At 36.1% G+C, this 12,731-nt stretch overlaps 1 protein-coding gene across 3 annotated transcripts in view; it reads left to right on the top strand.

Moving 5' to 3' along the window:
* Positions 1-12,731, top strand: part of astn1 (astrotactin 1) — a 1,272,040-nt gene that overhangs the window by 278,411 nt on the left and 980,898 nt on the right. For all 3 annotated transcript variants that reach the window (XM_039734841.1, XM_039734842.1, XM_039734843.1), the window contains exon 3: positions 2,350-2,743. In XM_039734841.1, the coding sequence (XP_039590775.1) occupies positions 2,350-2,743 (394 nt within the window). The remainder of the gene's footprint in view (positions 1-2,349; positions 2,744-12,731) is intronic.

A 12,731-nucleotide genomic window follows, 5' to 3' on the forward strand; every position in this document is an offset into this window, starting at 1 on the left:
CAGACACTTTTTCTTTTTTATTCAAGGATAGTGCTATTTCCCTTGTATTGCAGACCAATGGTAAACAGCCCTTCCCCGTCCATTGTTGGTCTTTGTGCCATCCTGGGGTCAGGTGACTAGAAGCATGAATCCTCTTTCATGCATGCTGACCTTACTGGGTTGGCTTGGTTCTCACAGACATTTAGTGGACCATAGGATCTTGTTGTTTGTTACAATTCTGTTTCTTCTTTAGTAGAGAACCAGAAGAGGATTCTCAGTGCAACCTTCACATTTCACAATGGCAGTTTGAGCAAACTGTGACCTTTATATATACAATGACATACAACACAACTTCTTAAACCGATGATGGTGATTTATGCAATAACGAAGGTTATCCATCGTTAACTGGCACTGTGTTAAAATGTAATTACCCCGTTAATAAGTCCAAATAAACCCAAATAAAAACGATTACTACTGTAAGCTGATTCAGTACTGCAAGGCAATATTACGTCCATACCTCGTCCAATATGATGTCACTTGTTTTGCTCCTTATTATCAAAGTCAGCTTCCCAGCTTTATAATACAATAAGCACAAAATGCTTTAATCAATGGAAATTCATTAAGAGAGAAGAGGGAAAAAAGTTTACATTATGTTATATTAGTCTAGAAACATTTACAAAGCCATTTCTAAAGTTTTAGGACTATACCAAACCACAGTGAGACCCATAATGTCCAAAAACACTTGGACCACAAGTGAATCCTCCTAGTAGTGCCCTTCTGCCACATTTACTACAAAGGCACAGCATAAAATAATCAGGAAATCATGAAGGATTCTTAAAAACATTCAATAAACTGCAGGCTTTTCTTGCCTCTGCAAAGTTCTGCATCCATGACTACACAATAAGGACTGTAGGGGGGAAAAAACGGCTTCATTGGAGAGTAGTGAGGTAAAAACTACAGCTAACCAAGAATATAAATGCATGTCTCTCTTTCGTCAAGAAACGCCTGGATGATCCCCAGGAATTCTGGGGGAATTCGTTAAGGACAAATGAGAGATTTTTTTGGCTGACATGGATCCCATTAGATCTAGCATATAGCAAACACAGCACTCCGCAGTAAAAATATCATACCAACAAACATGACGGTGATTGTGCTAAACCATAGTCAAGCAGGAAGACAAAGATAGAAAATGTTAAAGCAAGGTCACATTGGAATTGCTGAAGTCCAGACCCAAACCTAAAATGGGCAGTCCTTAAAATTTACCAGTATTTCTGAATTTAAAGGAGCTCTCCAAGGTAAAGTGGGCTAAAGTACTTCCATAACAGTGTGAAAGACTGATATTGATTTACAGGAAATGTTTGTCTTCAGTCATTACAGCTAAAGGTGGGTGGCATAAGCAGTTATTAATTATTGGATGTAGCATTGGTGTTGGATAACTTCCCTCTGTAAATTACATTAAAAAATGGGGCATTTGTTCACTCAGATGCCCTTTTTCTAATATTTGATTTTGACAGTCAGTGTCAAAATTATGCAGAGGTATGGAAATTCAGAAAGTCAGCAGGTATGTTTTCATAGAATATGCCAATCAAACATATACTTAATATAAGGAGTGAAATTTATATATATTTCAAGATTGACTTCATACATTCAAAATGGACTTTAACTTAAATATAGAGTTACTTGGTTTTAAATATATAAAGGCAACCTTAAAATATATTTAATTAGTACCTCTTATATTCAGTTTCACTTTATGCATTTTGAGTTTCATTCCATGTATTTCAAAATGACTTTATATATTTATCATTCCAAATATATTTCAATTTGGCTTTACAGTATGTATCTGTCAGTTTGACTTAATATTGTCAAAGTTTGCTTCCTATATTCATTCCAGTATGTCAGGTTTCATTCAAAATATTTACTTTTATTTAATGTGTTTGATTTTATTTTTAAAATCCACATTATATACAGTATATTGTATTTTACTTTGAATAAAGCTATACTGTATATTAAGGTTATACTAAAGCTGATCTGTTTCTGCATTTGAGTCCTTTTCAAGATCAGTAGTTATTACACACTGATTTTTTTTCTGTAAATTTAATAGTGTTATCCATGCAGACCTGATCAGATATTTACTAAAAATATACAAATATCTGTCATGACCTGATTGTTGGTGATCACATAAGTCACAGAAAGCATGATTTGAAGTTGCAGTTAGTATTTTGCTGGTGTATCAAGAAGAACGATCCACACAGACATGTACATAAACTGCACCTCTAAAAAATCCTATTGTGAAGTATGCCCTTTAATTGTAATAAATAAATGAACAAAATCTAGCATGTCTAATATTCATAAAACTGATCTCTTTTACAGGGTGGAATGATCGCTTTGCTCCTTTCTATCCTGTGTCTGGTGCTGATCCTCTACACACGCCGCCGCTGGTGTAAGCGTCGCCGAGTTCCCCAACCACAGAAGAGTGCGAGTGCAGAGGCTGCCAATGAGATCCACTACATCCCCTCTGTGTTAATGGGTGGCCAGGCCCGTGAGAGCTTACGCAACTCACGTGGCCAGGGCCACAACTCCAGTGGAACTCTCAGCATTCGTGAGACCCCCATCCTAGATGGCTATGAATATGACATTGCAGACCTTCGTCACCATTTGCAGCGTGAGTGCATGAATGGAGGAGAGGACTTTGCAAGTCAAGTTACACGCACACTGGATTCCTTGCAGGGATGCAATGACAAATCTAGCATAGACCTCACACCTGGTAAGTGGTATTTTATAGTACACTATATTTTGTCATTTCACATTCAGAGTATTCACACTGGAAATATATTGTTTAATTTGTTTTATAGTTAAATTACTGTTTCTTTTTTAAAGATTTTTATAATATGGCTAATCTTTATTTTTTTACAAATAAAAGGTGCAAAATCCTGTTTTAGTGTTACTTGTAAAAAGAGCTGAAGTATGATTACTATTGTGTCAGTTTAAGTGTGAAAGTATTTTTAAATTCAAGTTTAATCAAAATAATGATGTCTGTCTTTATTTTTCAACATTACAGACTTGTTAAATAGAATCATATATAACATTCATTATGTGGCAGCATTTTCTCTGCATTGATTTTATAACATAGAAAATGGAAATGTTTTTTTCATCATCTATACAGGCAAGGACTTATAAAAGTGTTTTAAATATGGGCAAAATAGTAGCATCCAAAGAACAGGCATGCAGACTTTGAATACGTTAACATCAAATGTTAAATAAGAGACTACTTATTAAATGTTTTCATAGAGTTGTACATAAAATGAATGTATATATATATATATATATAGACGTGATCTTTTGAAGAGAGACACTTCAGAGAGACACTTTCACGTCCCACGACAACACAGTTCAGAAAGACACTTTCACGTCCCACGACAAAACAGTTTAGAAAGACACTTTCACGTCCCACGACACACGCGACATGGTCAAGTCTCATCACACTTTCATGTCCCGCGACACGGTCAAGTCACGTCATACTGACATCCATGCCAGACATATTTGAAGAGAGATAGAGAGACATTTGAGGTGAGACAGAGAGACACTTCAGAGAGACACTTTCATTTCCTGTGACACAGAGCAAAGAGTAGCTTTAAAAAAAATAAGTTAAAAATGACACGTCCACGACTAAGCGAAGCAGAAAGAGAGGCGTGATGAAAAGAAACACAAAAGCGCCATTAGAAAAGAATGCAAATTCTGAAAAAAAGAAATGTAAGTAAAGACTTAGCGAACAAGAAAGATCTGCGTGTTGAAATGCTGAAACAGTTGGTGGTGATAGTGCGGAAGATGAAAACATTAATCTACTGTATACTAATAAAAGGCAAAGCCCTCACTGACTCACTCACTCACTGACTCACTCACTCATCACTAATTCTCCAACTTCCCGTGTAGGTAGAAGGCTGAAATTTGGTACTTATTTCGGTGGTATGATGCCACTGTTGGCCGCCATATTGAACTTTTCAACGGTCTTTGTTACTTATGGACTCATCTTCAAGAAATTTAGTACGTGGGTTCCCAACGCTAACTGAATCCTACTTACGTACATATATGCGTCCTTAGCTTGCAGCTCGGTCACCGTGTGAGGCGGCGTTGGGTCCCCCATCCCAACGCCTCCCACGTTGTTGGCTGCCTGCCTATATAAGGCCGTCCGTCGCTCCAGTCTCTACATTCCCTTCCTTGCTTCGCCATGGGATTCACGTCTCCCTGCTGATAACTACAGCCTTTTTATTTAATCTCCGCTGTTTTATTGTTCATTTATTACGATTATAGCTATTGTTTAGGTATTTTAGACTTACTTTACATTGTTCAGGTACCCATTTCCTTTATCATTCCAACTGTACCCCCATTAACATGTCTATCGAGGTGATCACCATCGATCAAAGAAATTTCACCGAGTGGTTTCCATGCCCAGAGGTGGCACCCTTTTCCATTCTCTTTGTTACATATTGCACGGCCATATCAGGCTCACATTTGATATCCGGAGGAACATTGTGTCTTATGTATTGAATGACTGGGACAGGTTCAAGGTGTGGACTGATGACAGTACAGGAGATAATTATACTACACAGGAGCACTATAAGAGTGAAATGCTTAAGCCCTTCAACTATGCATCTGCATGTGAGTTGATGGCTGCCGCTGAATTGCTTGGATGCCACTTTCAAGTGTACCGAAATGGCCAAATATTTTACACCTTTCGACAACCGCCAATGCCTCTTAAACATCTTAGATTGACAGGTGACGATTTCAGTAGTGTACACTTTGATGTTTATGAATGTTTAAACTCTCAAAAGCTGGATGTGAAGTTATTGATGAAACTGGTTGTATACTTACAATGCTTGACAGATGCCAAATGTCTCTTCAACACAAGTCCTACAAATACTGTCGTAATTGAAACAAACCATGAAACTCAAACCGATTATGACAGCAGCAATCCAAGCTGTGAGATTTGAAATAAGATTACTGTTCACATGGCCAACTGTACGTTGCATGCTCAAGAGTAAGCTCAGCGCACAGCTTGATCATATTACAACCGGAGGGCCGAACTCACAATGTGGTATACAAAGAGATCCTTAACAAATAATTATTGGTATATTTTCCCTCAGTTTAAAAAGGTTTAATTTTCTTCTTAATAAAAATGTTAAGGCAGTACTTCGCCGCTGCGAAGCGCGGGTATTTTGCTAGCTTATAATATTCCACCGGCCGAATTACTGTTGAAAGAAGGATATATCGTGATGTTATTGCGTAATTTATGTATGAGTAATTGGGCTATGCAATGGGACAAGATTAATTGTATTGAAAATTGGTAAAACAATTTCAACATGTAAAATTTTAACAGGTGACAAAAAAGATAATGTAATACATATTCCATGAATAACATTAGACAAAAAAAGAGATCTTGATATGCCATTCGTATTAAAACATTTACAGTTTCCTGTGAGAATAGCTTTTGCAATAACAATTAACAAATCCCAAGGACAAACATTCGATAAAGTCGGTTTATTTATAAGAGAGAAAGAAACAATATTCACTCACGGCCAGTTATATGTTCCATTATCATGATGTAAGACCAAACAAGGAATCAAAATTCAATGCAATCTTGAAGAAAGGTTATTCCAAATAATGTTTTGACTGACGTTTTAAAGTAAAAGTTAGCATAATGCATATGTAACAATTACCAAGAAAAAAAGAATCTCTTTAAAATGTATTTTGGGTTAACCAAAACCGGGGTTGAGTGGAGGGCAAAGCCCCCTAGTTCATATTTAATAAACAGATAATAGGTACTGTATGTTTGTATTTTTAATTTGATACTGTTGTATATTTCTTGTTATTACTTCTATCCTTTGTCATCTTCAGTGAGATATATCTTTTGCAATTTTTGTTGTACCATTTACTGCACTGTCACTGCATGCTCAGTGCATCTTTACAACAAGGAGGAACACAGAATACTTTTTTATATATTTTAGGGTGTAATAAAAATAAATTTTAAATTAACTGAATTTAAGTAAGAATAACCTCTTTGCATCTGTCCCATGACAGCAGTTACGAGAGAACATTGAATCAGGAGATGGCACAGAGATATCTAAATTAATACAGGCGTTGTAACTGGGAAGTTAATGATTAAATAGCAAAGCCCAGGATGGGCAGCAAGAATAATGGTCAAAGAAAAAAGTGATCGAGTGATCACTTTACACCCCAATCACAGTCAAAATCCTGCCCAATCCTACAGTACGTAATCTAGCCCAGTTTTCTTTAGTTAATTTCAAGACAGCAAACTACCACCTAAAATACCCTCCTCCACCCTCAAGCAGCAAAAATCTGTGAATGGCGCTCCGCTACACTAAGTGATACTTAATTTGCATGAGTGGGCGGGACTAAATAGTTACATTTCAAGAGTTTCCCAAATGACTGAGGTCTGCTGGAGGGTGCAACCAACAAAACAAAACTTTTAAGAGGATTTATTTAAACAAATTTGAATAACTGTAGAAAACAAATACGACAAGAGCCTATTTGGCTATACCTGTTACATTTTTTTCTTCCCAGTGACACAACGTAACAGAGTTAGTGAAGGGCTGTATCAAATTGCATCTGCAAAATATAAAAATAATTTTTTGTTCCCATGCTAGAGAGGAAAGTATAGTCTTCACCCGGTGTGTCACCGAAATGTTGTATCTCTTACCTTCTCTCTTTATCAGTTTAGAAATAACCTTTTTTTTCCTTAAGAGAAATGTATGACACCACTAAATCTAAGTAACACAAACACAAACATCATGGTGAAATAGAATAAATGTTGTTCACACAGGAACCATACTTTTAAAAAGATCTACTGCTGCCACAGTTTAATGTTTTTTATATACGTGATGTCCCTACATTTATGGATTAAAGGTCAGAAGTCCACATGACTGTCATCATCAAATTCTTCCATGAGAACCCTGAATACCATGAGGACTGATTGAGGTCATTTATGTTAGGTAGAATGCCTAGAGGGGGCTGGGTGGTCTCGTGGCCTGGAACCCCTGCAGATTTTATTTTTTTCTCCAGCTGTCTGGAGTTTTTTTTTTTTTGTGTCCTCCCTGGCCATCAGACCTTACTTTTATTCTATGTTAATTAGTGTTCCCTTATTTAAATTCTTATTTATTTGTCTTTTTTCTCTTTCTTCATCATCTAAAGCACTTTGAGCTACATTGTTTGTATGAAAATGTGCTATATAAATAAATGTTATTGTTGTTACAGTACGTGGCATTCAATTAGGATGAGATTGGTTAGATTAGATTAGATAAACTTTATCAATCCCATGGGGAAATTCAGATGCATACAGGAGCAGAAACATAAAAAAGAAGGATGCAGACTCACAGGACAGTTAATAAGGCCAATCAGTCGATCAATCAATTGGTAAGTAAATAAATAAATAAAAATAAACTTAATGAGTACATCGGGTGGAAGCGTTGAATTGCCTGATAGCAGTGGGCAGAAACTTCCAGAGGCACTTCTTAGCAACCTGTGTTTGAATGAGCCCTGTGCTCAAAGAGAGCGCCTCCTGCAGGGGCTGGAGGGGAGTTTTCATGATGGCATCCTAATTTTTCCACCATCCTGTTTTCCACAACAGCCTCCAGTGTGTCCAGGATTTGCCCTGTGATAGAACAGGCTTTCCTGTTAAGTTTACCAACTGTGCCCTTAATATTATGAAGCAGTCGAGTGTTTTAGATTGGGATTATATTCGGATACCTTCCAATACGTTGTTTTGTATTTTTTTAATATGTATTTATTTTAGCCCCATGTTTACAAAACATGGTTTGATAGTAGTAGAATTGCCATGAAAATGCTTCTGTCATCCCAGCTTTGCATTCCTGTTTTCAACCCCAATTTCTTTCTTTCTTTTTTAAACAGACTGTTTATTCAGTTTCATATGGTTGATACCAATTATTATTGTTATTGATAGTTATTTAATCGATAATTCAGTAACACTAGTTGTGATTTCAAAGTAATTAGCTGAATAAATAGTAACTATATGTATAAATACCAGGTTTAAAAGTTTAGAGTAAATGAAGCAGGTTGTGTGACATTTCACTGCCATAGATTGCAAAGAAAAAGAAATGGCTTCATAGGCTAAAAAGGTATGGAAATGCAAATAGACTTCTTTGTTTTTTACAAAGTCACACACAGTTATGCTCAAGCAATTTTTTCGTGCATGAATATTAAAAAACAGCCCAGTCAGGTAACTATGAGAGCAGTAAGTCAGAAGCCGAAAAGAGTACATATAACCAGAGCCAAGAAACATGAGACATACATCATAATAAGGGGGCATAAAAATTGTTGCAATTACTAAATTTAAAAAATGAACAATGTTTAATGATGCAAAAGTTTTTGTTTTTTGTTTCACAAATCCAAATCTTAGAGATTAGATCACTAGCAGCTTTTAAAACATCATGATAAACGACATCTGGTATCCACCTCCCACCAGCAGAACCTCACATATTATTAACTGGTCTCCAAAATGGCACTGTCAATAAAGAAAAGAAGATGGCATTGTGAGAGAATGTGAATCATTTTTTAACAATGTTAAAAACAAAAGATGAATATGACCAAGGGATTGTTTTGTCTAAGAAAGAAAATGATACTCAAGTTTTAGAGGCAAAGAAACAGATGGAAAAAGTTTCATTTATAGGCCAGATAATGACATTACACACTGCAGTAATGCTTGAAGTGGGGGAAACACAACCTGATTTAGCTGCCATGCAATTTGAACTTCCAAATTCCCTAATGTTGTTGACTAAAGATTTCGAGCATTCAGAGAAGGGCAGAGACAACTAAAAGTTAAAAAAGAAAAAACAGAGCTTGTTTTTTTATGTGCCTTCCTCCATATACATATTCATGTTCATATCCCTGTTTTATTTCAGGACAGGCATGTAGCATATCCTGTAGTGCAAGGTCCAGGATAAAATATGCTGCTAGCCTAATGCTTCCCAACTTTAAGAAATTAAGTGTCCATAAAAAGCCACACCAAGCAAAATTACAGTTGGATCTCAGCTCTGTGGGATGGTGACATTACCTGCCTTATACAGCATATTGTCTATCATATTTTTATTTAACTAAATTTTACATTTAATATTGCACACAAACAGAAGATGTATTCCAATAGTTGAGGATATTGTTGCTTATTTGTGAAAAAAAGTTTTATTACAAGTTACAGCTGGTAACATGTCTATGAAAGAAGTGAATAAACACTATTCTCATTTAAAAACATTGTTTATTTTATAGTATTACAAACATCTTTAATATAGTTTTACTTTATAAATTGTTATTGGTAGCCTTTTTTAATTGTAAATAAGACTTTCAAATATAGCTCTGTTATGAACTGATCAGTGGGGAATGTTGAATTGAGAAAAAATGCTGGTAAGATTTTCTCTTTAAATGACAGTGCATCTCGTAAGGTGTGTTGGAATCTGAACTGTTCCTGCTTTTTTTCCACAACTAAAAGAAGGATAATCCAATCTATTTTCTATTTTCAAGGAGCAAACTGGAGTTGATGTCATAGTTATTTCCTAAATCAGGTGGCTAAGCTTTTAAAGAAAAGATTTTCTTTTTACTACACTAAAGATGACTGACATTAATGTTAAGAAAGATCAAATGATATCTGAGCCTCACGCTCCATATAACTTTAAGAATTTTAAATGGAAAGTAACAATAACCACACAACACATCCTAACAGTAAATATCCTCCTTACATTTTCACATTCCAAACTATGCTATCTGATGGAAATAGTTTGGTTACGTAGTACAAACTGAAAAATGCTTCATCCTATAACATTTGAAAGAGAAAAAGAGATAGAGAGAGATATCTCATGCACAAGAACACGCAAGTGTATTAATCAATCAACCAATCAATCAGTCTTCCTTGTAAATGTGTGGACTATCACAAGGTGAACTATAGAGCAAAGAAAATTGCACATATTACTCTGATAAATTCATAATTAGACTATAAGTGAAGCTATATTCCATGCATGAATCAATGATGCAGAACTGAGAGATGAAAAAAGTATGTAAAAGTAGTTGGAATGAGCCCCTTTGTTATAACAGGGTACAAGCAATGTAAGGTTTATCCAGGTAGTATGAGTAACAAGCAAGAAACACCCCAAGATGTGAAATCAGCAATAGAACACACACCTCCTGGGCCAATCAATGTAATATGCAAATCTTCAGGATGTGGAACGAAGCTGGAATACCCAGACAACCCACTAGGGAACACTTAGTTTGTCCCTGGAGCTGTGAAGCAGATGTGCATCCCACATCTCCCCCTCGTTACCAAAGAATACAACAGATAGCATTGCACTGAAAATGAGTGAAGCTAGAAGATAGTGTGCATTAAAGTATGCTATGGGTCAGTTTAAAGGCTCAATGTATAAAGTAGAATAGTAGCTAATTAAGTGACAAAAATGTGGAAACCATTGTTGCTAGGCAACAAAACATGACACATAAATAGGGACTGACATTCAGAAGTGCGCTTTCTACAGTAACACCAAGCCAAAAATATGTGACAGAAAAAATGTATTATTTTGGATTACAAAACTCTTCAAATCTGTTACGGAAGTAAAATCAATTCAAATTAATTATCTTAATTAAAATTAAAGTGTTTATAAGGTTCTGATTGAAAGGTCCCTTTTAATATCTGTACAAGTCTGTAAAGTTGTCTTGTAATTGAAGATTGCAACCCATTCACTCCTGGGTAAGGTGATCCCTTCCAAAAGAAAAGCCCAAAATGAAATAAACTATGATGTCTGCCACACTGACACCAACAGCTACTGTATAACAGAGCTACACAGTTTAATTAATAATGTGGCGAAAGTGTATACCAGTCAACAGCATCCTTAAATTGACAGGTTTGTGTGTCAGACAGGAAAAGAAGGCTATTACTATAATTAAGCAAACAAAAGGCCCAAATTTAAATCATTTGATGCCCTTTTTAATTGTTTATAAATCAATTATAAACCATTAATTAACTAAATACATTTATATAAGGCCTAACTTTCTCAAAGCACTGTGCATAGACAGTGGGGAGCTACTTAACCACCACCAACGTGTACCATCCAGTTTGATAATACTTCAGCAATCATGATTGTGCCAGAACACTAACCACCCAGTAGCCTATAAGATGTTGGGGTCAGAGAGAGAGACTTAACAAAGAATGGACAGGGGATTATTAGGGCCTGGAATGACCAGGCCGTGGTGGGCAGTTCACACATGCATATACCCAGGAATCTTTTAAGATCAAAGAGAGTCAGAACCTCAGTTTTGCATCTCATCTGAAGTGCAGGGCAAATTTTTACAACCCAGTATCTCTGTCACTGCAATGGGCATTGCATTCCACACAAAGACTACAGGGTAATGCCCCCTGTTGGCCTCTCCAACGTCTCTTCCAGCAGCAACCAAGTTTTTTGTAGATGTCCTTGCATTCCAAGTACTGGTTAGGCCCAAACATGCTTAGAGATTCAGATGTATTACCTGTTCTGAAGTGCATATGGTAAGACTGCTGACCTTATGCTGGCCATATTGTACCAAAACTTTTTTTTTTTTACCATATGTAGTACTACACCTTTTAAAAATTCCATTTCTAGTCATTATCACAAGCTCTGCTCTTCATTTTTTAACTTAAGATACGTATATCTAATTTACCTGAATTTTAACTACTTATTTTGAGTAAAATAAGCACCACTTATGTTATTTTGCTTACAGTAAAAACTCCAGGTAAGATATGTTGAGTATCAAAGATCAGGTGTGCAACAATATTTATCCAAGATACTTTTTTTGAAACCATTTTAAATTTTGCAAAAGCAGACTAAGATTTTACTTATAAAGAAAAGAGAGAGTATAATATTTTGAATTAACCATACTTTTATGTAAATATCACAAATTCTAACAGGTGATAACATAAAATGAACAGTCTCATTTGTGTGTGGCAGTACATGGTAATGATGGCATGTGTCCTGAAAATGTATTTGCTGCATTTCCGGCACATGATGCTTTTTTTACATCCCTTGTAGCACAGAGATGGCCTTCTTTCCTTTTGTGTGCTGGTTTGTTGGGTGCTGCTGATGATGAGGTGGGTCTTTCTTCCGATACATCAGTCATCAAACTTGCCAAAGCCAGTGTGTGGGGAAGGTGCTGGCATCTTTGAATAAGAGGAGATACCAGTGCTACTCCTGACTCTCCCAAATGATCTGTCTATGATAGTTGCATCTAGCACTATAATTTCAATAACTTTTGTTAGAAACAATTCATATTTGCACTTTATATTGCCAGCACAGAACACTGGTTTCATCTTGATAACATTCTCTGCTATCTACCTTGTTTTTCAGTGGGGAATGAAGACAACAAATTCCCAGTCTCTACAAGACTGACACCTCCATCTCAGCAGGGCCTTCTTCTTGTCAGCTGATTCCTCCATAACAGTTTATTCATAGTCTGGATCACATTCAATGTTGTCCTCTATTTCAGACATTTCTTCTTGTATTTTTTCTTCTGTCCCCATGTCTTCCTCTTCCTTCCTCACTACAGCCGTGGTCCAAAAGTTGGTTAAGAGCCTCATACACAGTAAATCATCTACTCGTCCTAATAAAGAATAAAATATGAGCATTGACCCAAAGAAGACCTATTTATAGTTCAGAGCTACAAGGACAATAGATGTTCCTGTGACAAGAACATAAAACTAAAGGTCTTCA

The sequence above is a fragment of the Polypterus senegalus genome, chromosome 14, assembly GCF_016835505.1.
Source record: "Polypterus senegalus isolate Bchr_013 chromosome 14, ASM1683550v1, whole genome shotgun sequence".
Classification (NCBI taxonomy): Eukaryota; Metazoa; Chordata; class Cladistia; order Polypteriformes; family Polypteridae; genus Polypterus; species Polypterus senegalus.